The sequence below is a fragment of the Procambarus clarkii genome, chromosome 16 (genome assembly GCF_040958095.1).
Source record: "Procambarus clarkii isolate CNS0578487 chromosome 16, FALCON_Pclarkii_2.0, whole genome shotgun sequence".
Classification (NCBI taxonomy): domain Eukaryota; kingdom Metazoa; phylum Arthropoda; class Malacostraca; order Decapoda; family Cambaridae; genus Procambarus; species Procambarus clarkii.
Genome location: NC_091165.1, coordinates 18,663,644 through 18,688,931, shown reverse-complemented (window position 1 = coordinate 18,688,931; position 25,288 = coordinate 18,663,644). Strand labels below are relative to the sequence as shown.

At 40.1% G+C, this 25,288-nt stretch overlaps 1 protein-coding gene across 1 annotated transcript in view; it reads left to right on the top strand.

Annotated features, from left to right (window-relative positions):
* The window catches only part of LOC123760086 (protein maelstrom homolog), a gene marked incomplete at its 3' end in the record, with an annotated part of 36,278 nt that extends 11,286 nt beyond the window's left edge, over positions 1-24,992 (top strand). The window contains 8 exon segments of the mRNA XM_069325296.1: positions 4,094-4,287; positions 9,812-9,819; positions 18,125-18,159; positions 18,161-18,235; positions 18,237-18,258; positions 22,639-22,772; positions 22,917-22,995; positions 24,844-24,992. Coding sequence (XP_069181397.1) covers positions 4,094-4,287; positions 9,812-9,819; positions 18,125-18,159; positions 18,161-18,235; positions 18,237-18,258; positions 22,639-22,772; positions 22,917-22,995; positions 24,844-24,992 — 696 coding nt within the window.
* Positions 24,993-25,288: the final 296 nt, after the last annotated feature.

Sequence of the window (25,288 nt, the reverse complement as noted above, 5' to 3'; positions counted from 1 at the left end):
TCTTATATTTCTTCGGCATCTGTGTTTAGCTAGTTTAAATCTATGACCTCTTGTTCTTGAAGTGCCAGGTCTCGGGAAATCTTCCCTGTCGATTTTATCAATTCCTGTTACTATTTTGTATGTAGTGATCATATCACCTCTTTTTCTTGTGTCTTCTAGTTTTGGCATGTTTAATGCTTCCAACCTCTCCTCGTAGCTCTTGCCCTTCAGTTCTGGGAGCCACTTCGTAGCATGTCTTTGCACCTTTTCCAGTTTGTTGATGTGCTTCTTAAGATATGGGCACTACACAACAACTGCATATTCTAGCTTTGGCCTAACAAAAGTCATGAACAATTTCTTTAGTATATCGCCATCCATGTATTTAAATGCAATTCTGAAGTTAGAAAGCATCGCATAGGCTCCTTGCACAATATTCTTTGTGGTCCTCAGGTGATAGTTTTCTATCTAGAACCACCCCTAGATCTCTCTCTTTATCAGAATTCTTTAAAGATTTCTCACATAATATATAGGTTGTATGGGGTCTATGTTCTCCTATTCCACATTCCATAACATGACATTTATTAACACTAAATTCCATTTGCCTGGTGGTGCTCCATATACTTATTTTGTCCAGGTCTTCTTGAAGGGCATGACAATCATCTAAATTTCTTGTCCTTCCTATTATCTTAGCATCATCAGCAAACATGTTCATATAATTCTGTATACCAACTGGTAGATCATTTCTGTAGACAATAAACATCACTGGTGCAAGAACTGAACCCTGTGGTACTCCACTTGTGACATTTCTCCATTCCGATACATTGCCTCTGATTACTGCCCTCATTTTTCTATCAGTCAGAAAATTTTTCATCCATGATAGAAGCTTACCTGTCACCCCTCCAATATTTTCCAGTTTCCAGAACAACCTCTTATGTGGAACTCTGTCGAAAGCCTTTTTTAGGTCCAGATAGATGCAGTCAACCCAACCATCTCTTTCCTGTAATATCTCTGTGGCTCGATCATAGAAACTGAGTAAATTCGATACACAGGATCTTCCAGATCGAAAACCATACTGTCTGTCTGATATTATATAATTTCTCTGCAGGTGTTCTACCCATTTAGTTTTGATTAGCTTTTCCAATACTTTCACTATTACACTTGTCAATGATACAGGTCTATAATTGAGGGGGTCTTCCCTGCTGCCAGTTTTGTAGATTGGAACTATGTTAGCCTGTTTCCACACATCTGCTACGATTGTGTGCATATGCTCAGGCAGAAACTCCAGACATCACTGGCATAAGTGAATCATGGGGACAAGGTGATGTTATTTAACAAGAATTCCTTCTCCCAGGGTATTATCCACAGTTCAGAAAGGACAACAAGAAGAGCAGGTGGTGTACTGCTTTGTGTGAAAGAGGACCTGAAGGCAACCACCAGTGAGGAACTGAACATAATGGGATCCTCGGTCTAAGGTGCAATACACTAGATCTAGATGGTAACATACTGACAGTGGGAGTATGCTACAGGGCTGACAGCAGCAACAGCAGAGGAAGTTACTGATCTGCATAATGTGATCAATGCCACATCACAAACCCAAACTCTTATAATGGGGGACTTTAACCCTGAGACATTAGATTTTGGTAAATCTAACATTGCAAGCAGATCAATTTCTTGACCTGGTGTAAGACTTGTTTCCTCACACGTGGTAGAGCCCACTCGAGGTAACAGCATTCTGGACCTTGTGCTAATATCAGCAGAGGGCATGATCAATCAAATTCAAGTAGGGGAAAAGCTCACCCCCATCATGTGATCACAATATTTTAAGATGGAATACAATTACAGAAACTCTCATAAAGGTCCAGGAGGATAACTCTAGATTATCATAGAGGAAACTATCAGGGAATGAGATAGGAATTGCAAAACACCTCATGGAGGAAGTTGATTGGTGATCAGGGCATGGAAACATCATGGGGAAAATTTTGAAAAGGTCATTACTGAACTCGTTCAAAGATGTGCCAAAACGAGAGGAGGAAAAATAAGGAGAAAGAAAAGGGAACAAGATGGCTGACACAAGTAGTAAAAAGTGGTAATAACTAAACGGAACCCCTGGAGACGGTATAAATCCACAAATGAACGTCATGAGGATTGAGATAGTGGAACCTCGGTTTTTGAATGCCCCCGTTTTTAAATTTTTCGGTTCTCTAGCTCAATTTCTTTATGAAAAATTCAACTCTGTACTCTAAGTTTGCCTCGGTGCTCGAGTTCATTGATACACGTAATGGGCCGACCGAGCACATGGCACGCTTTAGTTTACCAGTCTCTCACCTAGTGTCTCCTGCCTAGTGATGACCGCACTTTAATTCTTTGTGAAGAATTTCATTGTTTTTGTGCTTTTATGTTCAGAAACCAAAAAAGTTCTTATTTTATATCACTCCTTGAGTTTCAAGAAAGTCAGTGATAAAGTTCAACCTAAGAAAATAGTTGAGGATGACTATAGAGGAAAAACAAGAGATCATTCATAGTGAGACAGTGATGTCTTGCTACAGACAAGTGTTAAAACAGGGAAAAAAAGTGTGTATAGACTGCTTGCTTGTCTTACTAAGAATTTGTGAGCCACAACCAGGTCCTAGTGCTGTGCTTACAAAATGTAAGAGTACCCCAGAAATATCACTGCTGTTATAAAGGGAGGGGGATTCACGTTCCAAATTCTAACCTCTCCTCCTCCCCCCCACCCCCCTTTCTCCTCCCCTCTTCCTCAGTCTTCCATATGCCAACAAGAGCTCTCAATAAAGGTAAGGTACCAATGAGTATTCTGTATAAAATGTTTCTGGGGGAAACCCCTTTGGCTCCCTGGAGCTATCCAGGCTGATATGAATGTACGGAGGAAACTCGGGTGATGAGCAGCCCCATCTACGAGCATTTTTAGTAACGAGCGAGCCACTCGCAGAAAATTTCTAGATTGACAAGCTTCCATTCAGTTAACAAGAGAACGTGGTGCTTCCTAGCGTTCCCGCTGGTTCTCGCAAATTCTCGGATGCCTCCGACGACAGTTTTTATTGCGCATGATAAACATCCCTCTGCTTTTTTTTTTTTTTTTTTTTTTTTTTTTTTTTACTACAATTTTTAACCCACGATGTTGCCAAATAATCTTTGTGCCAATTCAAGCCTGACAGCTTAGGTGGAGCTGACCACTTCTGACAATTGCTCTATCAACGCCTATGTTTTGCCAGACTTCGTCACCCTATTGTGGCCAAAATGTCGCCTACAATTTTTTATATTTTTCCCGTGGTCAAACAACACAAATGAACACTTATAATATAAAATCATTTTTTTTTTCTTGTGCCTGGGCATGTTGCAGGCTATAGTTTGCAAGAGCAGCCTAGGGGTTAAAATGCTGAACAATTTAGAGAATGTTGATTCCGGACAATTTTTGTAAAGTCAGAAGTAGCATTAATAAGGAGCAATGGTTTCATGCTGAAGCCACAATGTAGGACTGAGAACAGGATCTGCTTTTTCACCCGTAGGGTTATAAACCCATGGAACTGCCTACCTGCCAAAGACATAAATGTCAAAAAACTGTTGTTTTTAAATACAACTGGAAAAGATCAGGGCAAATCGGGGAACCTTTGACAAACCGCTGGCTTCCTGTCCTTATCAAGGCCAGTGGGATTAGTGGCCCTCAGGTAATACATAAATTCTTCTAAAGCCACTAACGCATCAATTTGGGCAGGTCCTTAGTCTTGATTTTTCTTGAAATATGACCAACCAAAGACCCTTAGTCTTGATTTTTCTTGAAATATGACCAACCAAAGACTGTAGTTTAACCACCAGGGACTTGACCACTGCTGGGTGAACAGATGTGTACAGTTAAAGATTGTCTCCTAGTCAGTTCTCCCTGGCCAGGATACAAACCCAGGCCAAATCGCTCGCGAAGCATGGGTGAGTGCGTTATCACCACAGGCACTACCCCTTTTGGAGGAAGATGGTTTCATCTATAATTTTAAGTGAATTTTAAGTATGATTTTCTTAATCTGATTTTTATACAGCATATTAATCATAACTACGGTGTAACACTTCTGTTTACCATTTGTTCTTAGACATGCATTTCTTTCAGACATTGTCAGAGGCACAGAAGCAAAAATATAAATTGATGGTTGTAAAACGAAAAGAGACGGCAGAGAAACTTGATTGTAGAGGTTTGCCGATGACAGAACTTAGACGTCAGGAGGAGATGAAGCGGAAAAAAATAGAAGAGATGGAACGGGAGATCTTAAACACTGTTGATATGTATGCCTCAGGATCTAGTAAGTATGATATTGTATTACTATCAGGTACAGTATTGTCTTCTATTATTTCAAAGATTTAAATGGTCAACAGTTTCTTCCAGATATAATATAATTAAAGTTAAGATTGCCATAAGACTACCTATAACAAAATGTAGGATTGGTATGTTCAGTAGTGGACGGGTTAGTTTCTGTAGCCCGAAAAACCTCTGCATTTGACTTCAATTAATTAGGTGTTCCTAATACGAATTCTTTACTGTGTTTACTGCATTTATTAGTTCCCTTTTATGTATTGTACTCAGTATTTGCAACTTATCTTCCTGCTTAGATAGTACTTTTTGTAACAATGTGCATCATACTGCAAACATTGAAGTAAAAGGCATTTAGATAGAATTTAGTAGGTACTATTCACTTCATAGTCTGCAAAAAATAAAGCTAAAAAATACTTAAATATTCCTTGGCCTTGTATAGCACATACGTACTACCTTAGGTCTCAGATAATGTTAGGCCTAGTAAGGTTAGGTTAAGTTACAACATAAATACGAAACCTTTCCTGGTTTGTCCAAATTAAATGGCAACAATTTTCTATTTTCTAATTGTCCACTGTCATGTACGTACTATGAACCCCAGTGTGTTGGAGTGTTGGATTCGTTGCAAAAGGTGACCTTCAGGAGGTATTTGCGTCGTTTTTTTTTTTTCTTGTACACAAAAAAAATGCATTATCATACTACATACTGTACCTATATATTGCTACTCTACTAAAAAATACTGTATTACATTAGTTATTTGCCTTATTGTTGGATTTATGTCCATCTTTAAGTTTTGTGGAGTTGTGAATGCTGTACAGTAAATACATACTGTAGTGTATTTGTCGTTAGCACTGTGTTAAGTAGTTCTGCTGTATGTTAAGTACTACAATATTTTATGAAAACTATTTTACACTTAAATTTCTGTACTGCAACCTTAATTTGGACACGAACACTATGTACTTAAATTTAACACTTATTCTAACTGTACATGCCACACGATGTTCTTAGATATTTGCATCAGCTTTGCTGGTGCTCGCTGCTGCTGTGTTTGCTTCAGCTGCTTCTGAGGCCGTACCCAGCATGAGCACCCATATATGTGTGTGTGTGTGTGTGTGTGTGTGTAAGTGTAATTACAGGATGAGAGCTACGCTCGTGGTGTCCCGTCTTCCCAGCACTCTTTGTCATATAACGCTTTGAAACTACTGACGGTCTTGGCCTCCACCACCTTCTCACTTAACTTGTTCCAACCGTCTACCACTCTATTTGCGAAGGTGAATTTTCTTATATTTCTTCGCCATCTGTGTTTAGCTAGTTTAAATCTATGACCTCTTGTTCTTGAAGTGCCAGGTCTCAGGAAATCTTCCCTGTCGATTTTATCAATTCCTGTTACTATTTTGTATGTAGTGATCATATCGCCTCTTTTTCTTCTGTTCTAGTTTTGGTATATTTAATGCCTCTAACCTCTCCTCGTAGCTCTCGTTTTTCAGTTCTGGGAGCCACTTAGTAGCATGTCTTTGCACCTTTTTCAGTTCGTTGATGTGCGTCTTTAAATATGGGCACCACGCAACCGCTGCATATTCTAGCTTTGGCCTAACAAAAGTCGTGAACAATTTCTTTAGTATTTCGCCATCCATGTATTTAAAAGCAATTTTGAAGTTAGAAAGTGTAGCATAGGCTCCTCGCACAATGTTCTTGTGGTCTTCAGGTGATAGTTTTCTATCTAGAACCACCCCTAGATCTCTCTATCAGAATTCTTTAAAGATTTCTCACATAATTTATTGGTTGTGTGGGGTCTGTTCTCCTATTCCACATTCCATAACATGGTATTTATTCACTTTAAATTCCATTTGCCAAGTGGTGCTCCATATACTTTTGTCCAGGTCTTCTTGAAGGGCATGACAATCTTCTGAGTTTCTTATCCTTCCTATTATCTTACCATCATCAGCAAACGTGTTCATATAATCCTGTATTCCATCTGGTAGATCATTTATGTAGACAATGAACATAACCGGTGCAAGATCTGAACCCTGTGGTACTCCACTTGTGACATTTCTCCAGTCCAATACATTGCCTCTGATTACTGCCCTCATTTTTCTATCACAGAAAATTTTTCATCCATGCTAGCTTACCTGTCACCCCTCCAATATTTTCCAGTTTCCAGAACAACCTCTTATGTGGAACCCTGTCGAAAACATTTTTTAGGTCCAGATAGATGCAGTCAACCCAACCATCTCTTTCCTGTAAAATCTCTGTGGCTCAATCATAGGAACCGAGTAAATTTGATACACAGGATGTTCCAGATCGAAAACCATACTGTCTGTCTGATATATTATTTCTCTGCAGGTGTTCTACCCATTTAGTTAATATTTTTTCTATTATTGTGACTATTACACTTGTCAATGATACAGGTTGATAATTGAGGGGATCTTCCCTGCTGCCACTTTTGTAGATTGGAACTGTTAGCCTTTTTCCACACATCTGCTTCGACTCCTGTACACAGGGATGTCTGAAAAATCAGCTGAAGTGGAATGCCGAGCTCGGGTGCACATCTCTCAGACCCCATGGTGAAACACCATCTGGGCCAATTGCTTTGTTCTAAGTTCCAAGAGCATTTGTTTCACTTCATCTTTAGACATCTGTGTTCTATGCTGTTCTCTGGAATTCTTATTGTTTGGTTTTCTGAAGATTTAATTTTATACAAACTCACTTTGGAACTTTTCATTTAATGTTTCACACATTTCCTTTTAATTTTCTGTGTATCTGTCCTCCATTTTCAACCTCTGAATATTATCCTTTACCTGCAGCTTTCTTTTAATGAATTTATTGAAAAGGCCTCTATCTAATTTAAATTTGTCTGCTATACCATTATCAAAGTTCCTCTCTGCCTCTCTTCTTACTGACATGTAGTTGTTTCTTGCATCTTTGTATCGCTGGTATGTATGGGGGTTTGGCCTCTTCCTATAATGATTCCATGTATGTGTCTCTTGATCTCTGGCCCACTCACAAGTTCTGTTGAACCAGCCCCGTTTCCTAGGTCTACATCTGTTTCGGTATGAATTTTGTGTGTCTTCATCGTATATTTTGCAAAATATGGCATACATCTCATTTACTTCCTGGCCTAGCAACAAGTCTGTCCAATTATACCCATGAACAAAATTTCTAAGTTCCCATAGCATCCTCTCTTGAAATAGTTCAACAACTGTTTCAATGTCCCCATTCTCTACTAGATTATATCGCATAGCATATTTAATGTCCAGGAGGATGTGATCACTCTTTCCCAAGGGAGGAAGGTACTGGATGTCAAATACCTCTTCTTCTTTCCTGGTGAATACTAGATCCAGTATTAACGGAACATCACCCCTTCCCTCTTTCTTGTGGCCTGCTTGACATGTTTATACATGAATGTCTCCAAGATGAGGTTTACAAATCTGCCTGTCCAAATGTCTTCTGTTCTTGCCTCGTAGGCCTCCCAATCTATTGCCTTAAAGTTGATGTCCACTAGTACCAACAATTGGGATTTATCTTCTTCAGCTCTTGCCATAATGTGTGTCATGACAATTGAGGCCCTCTCGTTTGTCATCCAGTTCTTCCTTTGTCTATCTGTTGCTTGCTGGTGGGCTGTAGGCATTTAAAATTATCAGCTTATCTCGATTCCAAACCTGCAATGCCATTATATCAATATCTCAAGGGTTTTCAAATATTAATTCTCTTGCCTTCAGGTGTTTTCACTAGCACAGCCACTCCTCCCAACCCTTCCTAGTTTTCCTGTCACGTCGCCAAACTGAGTAGCCCCTTGGAAATACGAAATTTAAAATATTTTCTTAGTTTCGTCTCTGATAATGCGATATCTGGGACATTGAGCTGAATTATATCCTTCAACTCCAATATTTTTATATCACTCCATCTATGTTGATATACAGTATACTATTTTCAGGAACAAGTTCCCCTTCCTTCGTTCTTTACGTCCCCTTCCTTTAATGATTTTGTTGCTTTGTCTTTATGTACCATTTCACAAGCTTTCCAGTCCCTGACACTGTAGGAAAAAGAATTCCTTTCTTCATTTCTATCCCCATTTAGACATTTTGCTTCAATGAGGTTCATTTTCAGCTGGGTCATTCCATCTCAAATCGCCAAAAAGTCACCTATGTCTCCCACTCGACCCTCTCCAAATGCCATGAAATTTTGTAGTAAGATAGCCCTAGACCCCAAATGACACTTTGCAAAATATTAGAGCTCAATCTGCTTTGGTTCTTAAATAACAGGTCCATATTCAATTCACTCTCGTCCCGTTAATGCGCAAGTACCACAAAAATGACCAACTTTGACCCCTTGTTAAATCACTTCTATTGCTTGTAGGAGTGTGAAATTTGACATACCAGGACAACTTTTGGTGTAGAATAACGTAGTGTAATAAAAAAGCAATATGGGTGACCATTCAGCTATCCATCCATGCTAATATCACTGCCAAATTTTGTTGCAAGAAATTTGGACCCCAATTTGGAGACCACTTACTCATCAGCAAAAGGTCTAAATGCCATGATCTTTTGCAACGATGTATAACAAGCACACTATTATGCAGTGATGCAATAGCAACTCTGTTGTATCTATATGTCCAGAGGTGGCCCACTTGAAAGTTGGCCAAAAAATGTTATGTGCAAAACTAGCCAATTTTGAAGGCAAGATCTCTCACAATTTGTTTTTTTTTTTATTCCCATCATTCGTCATTGTCATGATCATCATTCCCAATTTTGTTTTGAATGACACCATTGGATAGAGCAGATTTTTCTGTACAAGAGTAGCTTTTATTTAGGTTGGGATCTAAATTCCTAGTTCAACCAGAGGACTCTGAAAATGGCATATCTTGGAACAATATAGAAAAAATGAAATTGATTCTCCATCTTTGTGCACTGATCATGATTCTTTTTCTTTCCATTCTTTCTGGGACACATTCGACTAAATTCTTCACCCTCAAAAATCTGTACTACCCTTTCCTTCACTTCCTCAGGAACTGACTTGCCCTGTATTTTCTTAGGAATTGCTAGTATTCCATGTTCTTCTTTCAGCTTCCTAGCTTCGTGAACCATGTATTCTGGAACTTTGAATTGCTCCATTGTCTTTTTGATAGACCAGCTTTGTGGCACAAGGATTAGGATTTGTATTTTTTCTTGGCGCTTTGCTACATGGAATTTTAGCTTCATTTCCGCAATGGTACCAACAGGTTTTGGCAATCAATTTCCAATTGCAGCAATCTGCTCGGCAATTATTTCCTGTGCTTGGCTAATCTTATGCTTTACATAACCATGCTTATTCCTTGCACTAACTCGTTGATATTTAATAGGCGAGATGCCTAATACTGATAAACGTGTGTTTACACTTTCACAGATTTCCATATCAGCAGGGCCATCAGATTCAGTAGAGCTGGACTTACTGCTTACTGTCAAATTCCTTTCTGCATGATATGCACAGCTTTTGGCCAGGCTTAATACTGACTTTCAGCATATGACATTTTCTCTGCAGTAGCTACTGTGGTTGGTCACAAATTTTTTCGCTTTACATGGCATTTCTTCTTGATGGGATTGCAGCAAGTTTTTTGCAAAAATTCAAATTTTGTCAACAACAAAGCTTCATGATGGAGGCATACTTGAGATTCTCCATCCAAGTTCAGTTCACTTTGCTTTGCTATCAGTTTTTGATCTTCTACATTATACTGTTTTAGAAACTTCAAGCCTTTGTTGGGAATGTAGGTTGTCAAGTGACATTCAGATGAGCTCATGGCTAGCAATAGCACATGGCAATAAACCAATGGAATCCTGATTCATGACGTATCTGTAATAGAATTCAAATCAAATTATTTAACTGAATACAGTAATTTCAAGTGAGACCTGTAATACATTAACACTTTCAGCCTCCCGGCGAAGGTAAAAAAAAAAAAACGTATGTGCTCACGGCGTTTTGCCGCGTAAGCGTAAAAACAAAAATGTGTATACTCTTTTTACTCTCCTGACCTTAGTTCTCGAGCTATGTATTTCATTTGGTACCAACGTGTTCGCAATAAAATTCTCTAGACGAACATCGGTAAAAAAAGTCACGAAACTTATAGGGATACCACCACCAAATAAATAACTACGAAGATGACTCGCCGTGAGCGCCCAACAGCAACAAAATGTTTTTACTCTTGGGATTGTTATCACCTCCACACTTGTCCTACAGCGTTAATTTTGGTATCAATGGACTCGCAATGAAATTCCCAACACGGTGATATGAATATAAGCGTAGAATAATGATTGCGGCCCGCCCGCAAGAGTGTGGGAAGTGGTGAAATTGTTACCCGGTATCGGTGACGGGACGACGCACAGCACTTAAAGTTTATACTTATTTCACTCTCATGACATTATTATTCTATGTACGTCATTCATTTTTGTGTCAATGTGTTCGCAATAGAATGTTCTATGAGCCCGTAGGTAAAAAAGATCAACAAAGCGAAAGATAGAATAGCGCCAAATATAAAACAACGCTGGAACATATCAGTGAGAGTCAAACACACACGAAATGTTTTTACTTTTGTGATGTGAACCTTTCATGAGCTTATTGTACCATGCAGCCTATTGGTGAGAAAGAGAGCCTCATGGCGCGCAGTTTGAAACAAACCCAAAGTAAATCGGAAAAAAATTGAATTTTATACAAATATTTTAAAAGAGGACATAAATTTATGTCCACCTAGCGGGAGCGGGTAGGCGAAACAGGACACCGGGAGGAGTAAATACACAAATAAGTAAACACCAATGTTTGACCTGCTGACATGATACTACAAAGATGTAAAGATAAATATAGAACAGGAACCTAAAATAGCACTGATTGTTTAATAATAATTCTGAATCGCACCCAAAAATGTTCTACCCAATGAAGCTTAAAATTTTTCCAATCAGTTTGGATATCAATTTGCCAGCAGGCATGATCAGTGCACAAAGATGATGGAGAATCATAATTTAATTTTTTTTATATCGCACCAAGGTATGTCATTTTCAGAGTCCTCTGGCTGAACTAGGAATTCAGATCCCAACCTAAATAAAAGTTACTCTTGTACAGAAAAATCTGCTCTATCCAATGGCGTCATTCAAAACCAAATTGGGAATGATGCATATTGAGATATTTTGCCTTGAAAGTTGGCTAGTTTTGCGCAAAAAATTTTTTTAGCCAACTTTCAAGTGGGCCACCTCTGGACATACGGATAAAAGAGTTGCTATTGCATCACTGCATAATACAGTGGGGCCTCGACTTACGATAGTAATCCGTTCCCAGAGACAGATCGCAAGTCGAAGCGATTTTTCCCATAAGAAATAAAGGGAATTGAATTAATCCATTCCCCACCCTCCAAAATATTAACTTACAAATACATTTTATACTGAATACAATGTTTTTTTTTTTTTTTTTTCTAACTACAATACAGGACATAAGTTTATCTTACCTTTATGGAGGTCTCTTGATGGCGTATGGAAGATGATGAGGGGGGAGGAGGAGAGGTGTTACTGTTTGAAGGGGAGTCCCCTTCCATTATAACATCAGGCAGTGATGACTTTTCTGGGGTACACTCTCTTACGTTTTGCCTGCATACCACTAGGACCTGGTTGTGATTCACTGCTTGTTTCTCACTAAAAACCTTTCCAGAGATTTTTGTTTTTCCATATGTTTTAATTTTTGTCTGTAGTGAGGCATCAGTGTCATTAACCCTTAAATGGCGCATGGCTATATACCATTTGACACCCACAGGCGCATAAAAAAAAACAAAAAAAAAACTTCCTAACCTGTTAATTTGTGTTCACTGATCATGGGGAAAAATAATAAAAAAATTGTAAGAGGCATATTTTGCCTGCTATAGGGCGGGGAAGTCTGGCAAAAAACAGGTGCTGACTCAGCGTGCATCCCAGGCGGTCTGTTGCTCGGCAGCTGTCAGGCCAGAGTTGCCACAGAGATAATTACCTAATTATTTCAATGTCTCTTATTTTTCGTAGTTTTTTTGCTGTAATATTATTCAAAATAGTGTGTAGTGTGATATATTTATATAATAAAATGAGTGAATCATTGCTGTACTAAAAAATATGGTGTGCATATTGTTGATTCAATTATGTTCATCAAACAGTGAACAAATACTTTGTCGGTTATTACACTATATACACAGGTTATATATAAGTATCTGCATGTTTTGTGCACCATAACAAACCATTAAGTTGCTATTATGAGTCAAAAAGTAATGAGGAGTGACCGCCACACACCAGCCAGCTACTCACGCCCTCCCTCAACACCTCACTCGCCCACATTCTCCTCCCACCATACTGCTTTTGCTTTTATTCACTATATACAGATGCTATATACAAGTATCTACATTCGTGTTCACCATAACGAACCACTAAGTTGGTATGCTGAGTGGCAGTGGCAGTGGCAGCCCGCCACTGGCTGCCACTCCCTCCCTACCTCACCTCACCTGGCTCGCCACCATTCTCCTCCCACCATACTGTTTTTGCTTTTATATACAGACATTATAAGTATTTACATGTTTTGTTCACCATAACTGTACATCTAAGCTTGTATGGTGATTAAAGGCACAAAGATGTAGCTACTCACACAGTAGCTGGCTGCCGCCCTCAAGGCCAGATGCACTAATATTTCTCTTCCAACAATACTGTTTGTGGTGTTGTTATGCTATATGCACACATATATAAATATCTACCTGTTTTATTCGCCATACTTGTACAAGTAAACTGGTATGGTGCCCAAAGACCATCGTGGTCACCAGTAAACAACATGGTAAGTTGTGCAGACGACGCCACTGCCCTCGCCAAAATGGCGGCTCCCAACTTATTCCTCTTGCTGTTTATACCCTCTATACGCACGTTATATATAAGTATCTACATTTGTGTTCACCATAGCGAACCACTAAGCTGGTATGGTGAGTGCAGTCAATAAAAGGTGGCCACACACAGTCAGAAGACAGCCACTACCCTCCCCTCCCACAGCATTACTCCTCCCTCCATGGAGCACAGCGGTAAATATCACCACAATCCTGCTATTATCAGAATCCTGGTCAGTTGTATCACAGTCAGGGGTCTTATGTAATAATATCATTACATAATAGCATGAACAAGTATATTATGGCATTTTTAGGCGATGCTGTGGTCACAAGCTGAACAGCAGTGCTGTGAGCTCATGCTGCGTGCGTCAGGCTTGGTAGCTCACTCAATACTGAGGCCCCTAACACCCGGGAATTTGGCCCACGATTTTTTTTTAAATGGCGTCTGTTTACAAGAGCCCTGATGGTGTGGTGAACCCCGTGTATCCGCGGGCCGTTTAAATCTTGCATAGTACTCCAAAGCATCATATGATGCGATGCACAATTTACTGCAAGTCGGTCAAAGCATCATATGATGTGATGCGCAATTTAAGGGTTAAAAAGGTTAAGGCAACGGCCTACTGCACCGTGATTTGGACGAGTCGTATTAGCGAAAGTTTGCAATTCTTCTCATGCTGCTCACATTTTCTTAATTAATGAGGAAGGGACATTCTGTACTGTCTCCTCCCCTGAAGAAATTTCCTCAGCTGTCTCTTGTTGCTGCTCCTTGTGAAGTTCTTCGGTGATCAGTTCTTCGGTGTGTTCCTCCACCAGCTCGCAACACACAACACTCGGAACACTATGAATGCCACTTCTTTTTCTAAATTTCTCAAACCATCCCCTGCTCGCTTTAAACTCTTTCCCATTTGCATCACTCGTTCCAAGGGTTTTCTTTAAAAGGTCTTCATGCAATTTTCTTGCCTTTTCACAAATGATGGCCTCTGAAACTCTATCACCCACTAACTCTGCTGTGTATCCAAATTAATAATAACTGTTCAACATCCTCAAGTGTTTGTGTTCTATGTTTCGTGATTATTGATACGCCTTTTGCTGCTTTAGCACTCATAATATCCTTTTTCTTAGCCAATATGATGGATACCGTTGATTGAGATTTGTTGTACTGCCTAGCTAGTTCAACAACCCGCACACCATCCTAATATTTACGAATGATCTCTTGTTTCTGCTCTATGGTCATCCTTACATGGGTTTTTGTATGTTGAGCCTTACCACTGACATTCCTGGGACTCATGGCATGATATATAATAATTACTTTAATGTTCAAAATGCAAAAAATCACCATAAAAGCAGAATTTCTTACAGGCGTGATCGTCACTAAGCGGGCAGCTGTAGTAAACTGAGGCAGGTCTGCCGCGTGACCAGGAACCACGCGCTCGGTCGACCCGAACGTGTACCAACAAATATCGTTAGTCGACAACACCATCGTATGTCGAGTCATATTTTTTGATGAAATTTACATCGTAACTCGAAATTATTGTAAGTTGAGGTGCCACTGTATTGTGCTTGTTATACATCGTTGCAAAAGATCATGGTGTTTAGACCTTTTGGTGATGAGTAAGTGGTCTCCAAATTGGGGTTCAAATTTCTCACGACAAAATTTGGCAGTGATTTTAGCATGGATTGGTAGCTGAATGGCTACCCAAACTACTTTTACACTGCTGTATTTCGCACCAAAAGTTGTCCTGGTATGCCAAATTTCACACACCTCTGGGCACTAGACATGATTTGATAAAGGGTTAAAGTTGGCCCTTTTTCCGATATGTCCGCATTAACGGGATGAGAGCCCATTGAACATGGACCTCTTATTTAAGAACTGTAGCGAGTAGATTATCCCAATAATATACTCGCTCCAAATGCATTAGCCTAATGAGAGAAGTAAAGCTCTTCTTGGTACTAATTATGGAACTCAAACCTTTCCCAACTTCCACATACTATTCCTGTCAACCTTTGGAGAACAGTGAGGTGTTGCCTGAGCATATAAGCAGCAGAGTGGCGAATAATAACTAGTCTACTTTCAAGTATGGTCTAGAACAGACACTTGAGAGATACTTTACCGACGCTCAGTGCGCTCAACTCTCACCAAATGTTGGTGGTAAATACCTTAGATTATGTGTGACAGGCATCCCTGAAAGTGAGCCTGGGTGTGGGAGCATGGTGCAATACTGGGTTCAGAATTGGCCTCTTGTATGCCAGGAATTGCTTTGCCAAACTTTTCTAGTAATTGTCACTACATCAAAACTGAACGCATGGAAATTTCGTTATCCACCTGTTTTGACAAGATACATATTGTAACTGTTCAGCATTGTTACATCATCAAGGTAGAAAACATTTTCTTGCTTCACCTCACTGTTTTCCGTACACCACTGCCCCCACCAAACGCATGTTGATGTTATGGTCAAAGACACAATCTGGCTTATAGATTATTTGTTTTGTCGTTCTGTTCACCTTACCACTGTCCACCATTCTACCATGGTGAACGGTGGTCAACACGTTCACTTCACACCTGTCTTTCCACCAGAATGAAAGCATTGCACCAGTTTTTCTTAGCTCGCAATCACTAACCTGCATAGCAGTGTGAAACACTGGCATTTCCCTTCGTTTTGTCTTAACTGTGCTACACACTCCAGTTCTATTATCAATCAAGAACCTAGTTAGCAAGGGACTGGTATAATAGTTGTGTATAATATATGGCCCTTGTTCAGATATGGTGCAAGCAGTGACTCCACCACACTACCTGAGAAGCCATGTTGGTCATTAACAGGAATGTTTAAATTTGTACCTGTATACATTAATATGTGTAACACAATTCCTGTTTCATAGTCAGAGTACAAAGAATTTCAATCCAAATCGGTAGCATTTGGAGGGGATATACTGCTTGAAGGCAAGAGATCCTTTGAAAAGCACAAGGGATTCGTCAATCACCAGCTTCGGAGCTGGTACGTAGAAATCCCTTTACTTTCCAATAAGTTCATTCAGGATGTGCCTTAACTTCCAAAGTATATCATCAGTCTGGCCTTCATTATTTGCAAAATGAAGACACCTGAGGATTATAAAAAATGTCTCGAGACATATATTTGCCAAACATTGGTGTTGGAACAGTATGGTCTTTGCTCCTATAAGCAAAGGAGCCGGTCGGCCGAGCGGACAGCAAGCTGGACTGTGATCCTGTGGTCCCGGGTTCGATCCCGGGCGCCGGCGAGAAACAATGGGCAGAGTTTTTCACCCTATGCCCCTGTTACCTAGCAGTCAGTAGGTACCTGGGTGTTAGTCAGCTGTCACGGGCTGCTTTCTGGGGGTGGAGGCCTGGTCGAGGACCGGGCCACGGGGACACTAAAGCCCCGAAATCATCTCAAGATAACCTCAAGAAGATAATGGTAGAGTACATGTTTGACACAATGTTTCATAAACATACAGTGCCAAAAACACATACATTTTACCTAAAGTCGTATCTTCCATTGCTGTAAACGTGAAAAAATCGGATAACTCCTCCTCAGGAATGAGATCAGCCGCATATTTGTTCGTTTCCTGAACAATATATTCCACTAGCGGCTCATCAAAATATGCAGTAAAGTAGTCCATTTCACACATATTGGGACCTATGTCGGGGAAAAGGTCTGTAATCCCAACATCTGAATTATCAAAGACATGAATTTGTGAAACAAAATCTGTCCCATCACTCCACAAAAATACCTGGTGTCTTTCGAGAGGCAATAGCAGCACCACGGTGAGGAAAACTGTGGACCAGGAGCTGAAAAACTTTGACGCGACAAAAATGTCGCTTGGCAACACCATACACTCCACTGGCACTATCAGCACCGAAACTATTTTTCGATTCCTAGTCACTAAAACCAGAAAATGATTCACCTTCCTCACTCATTGACCAAAACATCAATATCTTGCAAAGTAGCACATGAACTGTGTGGTCTGGCATGAAGTGGGGTCGAATGAGGGCAAGGAGGCATGGGCGAGATGCTAGGCCTAGCCCTCATGGAACCAGCATGTTCACTCTCATCGTCAGTCGTATCCACATCATGAGCTGTGTAGTCATGATCCATGTCAGAATCGTCAATATCGGATTCATCACCATCCAAGAACAAATTCTCGCCATGGTGTCAACCAGGTAACTGACCGGTAGACAATGGCGGCCTATGCTGGATTTTTTTCCCCAGGTGGCGTTTGTTTATGGTCGGGTGCGGCTTGATGAATGGCTACTCCTATCCCACATTGGGTGTTTAAAATCTAGCACTAGACACTAAATCGGCTATTGACGTAGTGCGCGGTATCGGTAATGTTACTCGCATCAGCTATACGTGTATTGCGCAAACTAAGGGTTAAGAACTTGCGCGAAACGCTGTGTGTGCTAGTGGCTGTACAAAAATGTAAGGACTCTTGCATATATAGTATAAATAAAAAAATTATAAAAAATAAAGGGATAAAAACCCACACTTGTACAGTAATTTGTGAAATTCATGTAAAGATTTACACCAAATCTTTTGCACTTTACTGAGTGCTTTATCTCGGGTGACTGCCTGAGTGCACTCTCCTGGGCACTAATCACTAAGTGATTAGTGCCAAGTGACGATTGCTGAGCGATTAGTCATTGAGATTGTCTCGTCCTAAACACACTCGAAACCTTGACAAAGTACTCAGGAGAAAGTGAAAGACTTGTTGTAAATCTTTACATAAACTTCACAAATTACACAAGTGTGGGTTTTTTATCCTAAGCTTAATAGTTCTATGACAAGGTCAAACATACAACAGGAAAAGAATGCTATGTACATGGTTTTTTGAGTCTTAATAAATTGCATGATGTAGTTGACTGTTGATTGTATTAGATATACATGGAGATTGGTACTGCCACACAAACTATATTGGAAATACAGTATTCCAATTTATGAATACATTTTTCCTCTCCCCCAGTCCTTCATGAGGCAACATCTACATCATCAGCACCAGCTATTATGTTTCTGACAGAAGAGGGTAAATATTCTCCAGCTGAGCTAGGTCTGGTGCAGTTCAGCTTCCGAAATGGAATCTTCAAGGCATTATCATGCAATCTTGAAGCGTAAGTTACAACAATTTTGTTATCAAGAGTTACTGTATCATTTTACATAATGTTATGTGTGTTCTGTAATTACCTAAGTGTAGTTACAGGATGAGAGCTACGCTCGTGGTGTCCCGTCTTCCCAGCACTCTTTGTCATATAACGCTTTGAAACTACTGACGGTCTTGGCCTCCACCACCTTCTTACTTAGCTTGTTCCAACCGTCTACCACTCTATTGCGAACGTGAATTTCTTATATTTCTTCGGCATCTTGTGTTTAGCTAGTTTAAATCTATGACCTCTTGTTCTTGAAGTACCAGGTCTCGGGAAATCTTCCCTGTCGATTTTATCAATTCCTGTTACTATTTTGTATGTAGTGATCATATCACCTCTTTTTCTTCTGTCTTCTAGTTTTGGCATGTTTAATGCTTCTAACCTCTCCTTGTAGCTCTTGCCCTTCAGTTCTGGGAGCCACTTAGTAGCATGTCTTTGCACCTTTTCCAGTTTGTTGATGTGCTTCTTAAGATATGGGCACCACACAACAGCTGCATATTCTAGCTTTGGCCTAACAAAAGTCATGAACAATTTCTTTAGTATATCGCCATCCATGTACAGTATTTAAATGCAATTCTGAAGTTAGAAAGCATAGGCTCCTTGCACAATATTCTTTATGTGGTCCTCAGGTGATAGTTTTCTATCTAGAACCACCCCTAGATCTCTTTCTTTATCAGAATTCTTTAAAGATTTCTCACATAATATATAGGTTGTGTGGGGTCTATGTTCTCCTATTCCACATTCCATAACATGACATTTATTAACATTAAATTCCATTTGCCAAGTGGTGCTCCATATACTTATTTTGTCCAGGTCTTCTTGAAGGGCATGACAATCATCTAAATTTCTTATCCTTCCTATTTATCTTAGCATCATCAGCAAACATGTTCATATAATTCTGTATACCCACTGGTAGATCATTTATGTACACAATAAACATCACTGGTGCAAGAACTGAACCCTGTGGTACTCCACTTGTGACATTTCTCCATTCTGATACATTGCCTTTGATTACTGCCCTCATTTTTCTATCAGTCAGAAAATTTTTCATCCATGATAGAAGCTTACCTGTCACCCCTCCAATATTTTCCAGTTTCCAGAACAACCTCTTATGTGGAACTCTGTCGAAAGCCTTTTTTAGGTCCAGATAGATGCAGTTAACCCAACCATCTCTTTCCTGTAATATCTCTGTGGCTCGATCATAAAAACTGAGTAAATTCGATACACAGGATCTTTCAGATCGAAACCATACTGTCTGTCTGATGTTATATTTCTCTCCGGGTGTTCTACCCATTTAGTTTTGATTAGTTTTCCAATACTTTCACTATTACACTTGTCAATGATACAGGTCTATAATTGAGGGGATCTTCCCTGCTGCCACTTTTGTAGATTGGAACTATGTTATCCTGTTTCCACACGTCTGCTACGATTCCTGTACACAGGGATGCCTGAAAGATCAGGTGTGTGTGTGTGTTTTTTACATTTTTAAGACAAAAATTGACCCGGACAAGGGGTGTAAAGGGGGTAAAGGGGTTAAAGGGAAATCAGACTTGTAAAGGCTGATCACGTAAAGAACTGTTAAATTTAGTTTAGTTCATTTATTATGCACCCCATACCCAATCTTGTGGGCGGTAGTGGACAAGGGTTACAGAGTCACATAATGGGCTCATGGATTGAACCCCCACAATTCATTTAGCTAAGCAAGTTAGTTTTGATGAGCTAGTTACAAAATTCAGTATAAGTCGTCACATCAACAATGGGTTCGAGATCGACCACAAGTACAGTTTCTAAATTAAGCAACTGACGTGTGTGGAGAGCTAGTGTCATAATTGATATGTTTGTCCTGCACACCGCCCCCCATCCAGTGGGCAGCGGTAGATAGGTTACAATCACTTAGTTACTACCTACAGTTAGCAAACTGGGGATATTTGGCTAAAATTTCTGGTAGCAGATCATTTTGAATGAAATATTTACACATCGTTGGAACATTGGTTATAGAATTGTCTCTGAATTCACGTATCTTTTTGCACTCCATCACATAGTGACGGAGGGGGTGTGAATAATTTTGTTGGCACAGTTTACATTTGGTCAGGTTCTACATCGGCAGATAATGAGAATCCCAGAGATACTTGTAACAGAGTCTAAGCCGAGCAATAGTAACATCTAGAAATCTGCTGATTTTATTGGATGAACCATAGATGTGTGGCTCCTCTTCCACAATAGTATGATGATAGATGAAATTGGAGGTCTATATTCGTACTGCTTTTGCTGCGAAGACCTCCGTGGTTGCCGTCCTTTTTGACCTGGAAAAGGGCTTACGACACCACCTGGCAATATCATATTCTGTCCCAACTTCATTCTTTTGGTCTTCGTGGTCATCTCCCTCTCTTTCCTCCGAAGCTTCCTCTCTCGTCGTTCCTTTCATGTGAGGCTTGGTGACATACTCTCTGCCTCTTTTCACCAATACGAAGGTGTGCCACAAGGTAGTGTTCTGAGCACTACTCTCTTTTTTTTTGGTTGCCCTCAATAGGCCTTCTTTCCTCTCTTCCTTCTGGCGTCTTCTCCACTCTGTCGACGATCTTACCCTTTGCTGTTGGGGTGATGATTCGCCTCTCCTTCAACGGCGGCTTCAACTTGCGATTGATGCCATGTCGTCTTAGGCCACCGATTATGGCTTCAGGTTCTCTACATCTAAAACTCCTGCTATGACTTTTACTCAGAAGCATGTTGTTCTTTGTCCATCTTTGTTGCTTTATGGCAATCCCCTTGTGTTCAGGGATTCTGCTAAGCTTTTGGGGTTAATCTGTGACACTCGTATGTCTTGGTCATCCCATATCTCTTACCTCCGAATTGAATGCCCTAAGGCCCATACCCTCTTTAAGGTTTTGTCCCATAATTCTTGGGGAGCGGATAGGTGCACTCTCCTCGCTTTACAGTCCTCTCTCATTTTGCCTGAACTCGATTATGGTTGCCCTGCTTACTCGTCTGCTCCTTCTGCTCTTCGCCGTCTTGATGCTTTGCACCATACTGGGTTGCGGTCTCCGCTCTGGGGCCTTTCGTTCGGCTCCGGTCCTCAGCTTGTATGTTTGACACTGGCTTCCTGTCTCTCCAGGACCGCCGTGATCGCTACTGTCTTCACTATCTTTCGTGGTCCTTGCAACATCCTTCCTCTCGTCTATCATGCTCTAACTTTTACCCCTCCTGTAGTTCCTGTTCCTCTTCACCTCCTCCCTCTTTCTGTCTGGTTATCTCGCTTACAGGATTCTCTTTCAGTTCGTATTTCTAATATTTCTAATATTACCCCTCCTACGGTTCTGAAACGCCTTTTCCTTGAGCACTTTTCTCACACTCCCGCTCCGTTTCCATCTTCACCAATGGGTCTAAGTCTGTGGACGGTGTAGGCTACTGTTGTTTTTCCTCACCACACGTATGTGTCGCCTACTTCCGGAGACTAGCATGTTCAAAGCTGAACTTTGTGCTATTCTCTATGCCCTTCGTTTCCTGCTTTCTCGTTGTCAATCTTCCTTTGTGGTTGTAGTCGACTCTCGTAGTGCCCTTATGACTCTGGGGTCCTTTAATCCTGTCTATCCGGTGGTTGTCGAGATTCAACATTGGCTGTTTCTTATCTCTAGTAAATTTAAATCTGTAGAGTTTTGCTGGGTTCCCAGCCATATAGGTGTTTCTTTAAATGAGCATGCGGATGATGCCACTAGAGAGGCTATCCACTCGTCCCGTTTCCATAAAGGTATTCCTTATTCCGACTTTTACCCGGTTATTCATTCCTCCATCCTTGCCTGTTGGCAGGGTTGTTAGTCTTCTGTTTTTAACAAACTGCGTAATCTTAAGCGTAGTGTGTCCACGTGGCCTTCCTCCTGTCACCGTAATTGGCAGTGGGAAATGGCTCTGTCAAGGTTGTGTATTGGCCATTCTCGTTTAACTCACGGTCACTTAATGGAGTGCGGCCCTGCTCCGTATTGTCAAAATTGCATTGTTCCTCTATGCACATTCTTGCTTCCACACTAATACCATGTTTGTTGAAAGTGCTAGGATGATGTAGGAAGATAAAAGATTGTCACTAACAAAAAGGACAGTGCACATGCCATTAATACCATTTATGTGCTACAGTACTTAATTACATGCAAAGCATTTCATATTTTTTAGCAGAATTTCCTTACTCTAAAGGCCTATTACTCAGCAAATTGTGTGCTTCCTTCCTGATGTTTAGGTATTCAGTAAAGTCTTGAATGTGTTAAAAGTTGATACAGTACTTGGAGGCTGTTTAGCCCATTTAGAGAACATAGTGTATATGCTTAATTTGTGACTTTTCAAGTCTATTGATCATTTCAGCGGAGATCCCCAAGAGTTACGGTTACACGGCCAAGGTCCACTCTGAAACTACACATAAATTACTAGAGGAAAACAGTTGTGCTGTTGAGGACAAAGAAGCAGTCTTTGTGGGATTGAAAGAATTTGTTTATAAGGTTTATTATCCATGGTTTTATATGTAAATGTGTGTTGTATATATGGTACATTTCTATATACAGTATTTATTGTAGCATTTTGATAACATAAGAAATGGTGAAAATTTGTTGTGCTTTTTAGTACTAATTGTTTTTCCCCAATAGGAGAACAACAAATTGCCACCTCTGTATACATTGGATGATGAAATCGAGCAGACAACAGCAATCTTGGATGACATTACAGGTATGATAAAATTTTGTAAAACATTCCTATAAAACACTATAGTATTATGAAACGAATAAAATCTGGTTATGCCACCTACTAATTGGGTAGTTGGTGGCATAATGGGCACAGCCAAACTTATGATGCATCAGGGTCCCCAAGACCTACACTTATCTTCCAGGAGCCATAAACAATCTTTCAACAAGGTGAGGGATGCTTAAGCATCAAAGAGCAACCCAAAACCAGAGGGGGGGGGGGGGGGAACCTACCAGAAAGCATAGGCACAACAAAACAAACTGCTTTAACCCCTATCATGCAGCTGTAGATATAGATACTTCTGGCCATGTGCCAAAATAAATAAAAAATATTGACTGTAATGAAATGCCTATTTCTGGACGAACGAGCCCCATTTGCTCCCTGAAGCAATTTTGCTGAGATGGCTAACAACTTCTAAGTCACATTAGCTGCAGAGCTTTATATGACTTACTGGGGACCAGAGCCAAAATCTAGCCCTCAAAAGCACACAGTGCAGGTGGTGTTCCATCACCCAAACAGGAAAGCATCTTAAAAGTTAGAAAACCCATATAGACCACTGCTGCATTATTAAAAAAAAAAAAAAAAAAAAAAAAAAAAAAACTGAAGCTTTGAAGCCTCCAAACGAATCTTGCAAACAATGTAAACAAATGATTGAATCTCTCAAAACTAGTGTAAGCTTGTTGGCACTAAAGCCCCCCACCCTCCAATAAGTGGGAGGGGGCTAGTGTTCCAGGTCTCCCCTGGCCTTCCATGCTAGTTCTGGAGCAAACGGGGAACACCACAAACACCAACTGCCAAAATTGGGAGGGAGGGGAGAGAATTGGGGAGCCATTGGGGCTCTTCCAGCAACATGCTAAATTAAATTTACATCCTAAAATTATTGTGGACATGATAAACATAAAGTATTATGCTTAAAGTATAAGGACTCACTGGCGGCCTCGAACCCCCATTTTTTGGCTTTCCATCACTGGCTGGTTAAGCTACTGGGTGGGAAAGTGGGTGTGAAGGGATGAAGAGAAGCAGCAGGAGACTTGTGGTTGTATGGCATGTCCATATATTTTTGTTTTGAAGTGCTATGGAAATACAGTGTAGTACTAATAAAGCTTTTAAGCCAATTTACTAATAAAGCTCTTCAGATCCAGTGTTTGCATACTACTACATACATGGAAACTTGTAGCATTTAATAGAAAGACTAATCCTTTACATACTGTGCTCATTATTTTGCATATTAAACTTTGTAATATACTTTCTCAAAGTTCATTAAGTACACATTACAATATTTCTTGTGTACCTCCTCCACAAGCTATCTAATGCAAATCTAATCCCCCACATCCTCTTCCACCACAAAACCACTTTGATCATCAGTGACCAGTTTATTTACTATATTTTCCAGTCACTACATTGCCGTACAATCTTGCTCACTGCAATTGTCTCGCAAGTCCCTAAAAATCTAATGAACTGTATTTAAATGATTCCCTGATAAATTACTTTATATAGTATTTATATAATCATATGTTTTCAAATTGATTACTTAGGAAGACAATAGTAAAAACATAGCCTGGTTGCAGGCGATGAGTCACAATAACGTGGCTGAAGTATATTGACCAGACCACACACTAGAAATTGAAGGGACGACGACGTTTCGGTCCGTCCTGGACCATTCTCAAGTCAATTGTGACTTGATTGTGACATTCTCACAATCGACTTGAGAATGGTCCAGGACGGACCGAAACGTCGTCGTCCCTTCAATTTCTAGTGTGTGGTCTGGTCAACATAGCCTGGTTATTTTAATTGCCCCCTTGTCTAAATTTGTTCAATATTTTTTCCAAACAGGTGCAGGATATTATAGAGTTTACTCGTTAGGTAAACTCTTCATGAACCTGTACTCCAGAATACATCCTAAGTGTCCTATTACACTGTCCATTGCAAACAATATGATGACTCACTGTGGACTTGATTATCATCCAGAAGCTGCTTGTGAGGTATTTAAAGATAAAAATTTAATTTACAAATAATTTTGTTTTAATGTTTTAAGTAGGCAGAAATGTATTGACAATTCCAGTACAGTATAAAGATGAGTAGCTTAAGCACATTTCTAAATTATTAGTGCTTAACCACTTAACTGCGCCAACCGAGTATTCTCGGTCGGCGGGAAACTGCGCCAACCGAAAAAACTTTTTTTATTTTTCGGTACCAATTCTAAATGTGTACGAGGTTGGTTGTGTACGAAATGGACGCTTAGAACCTCCAGTGAGAGGCAGCCATCTTGGAAAAAAAT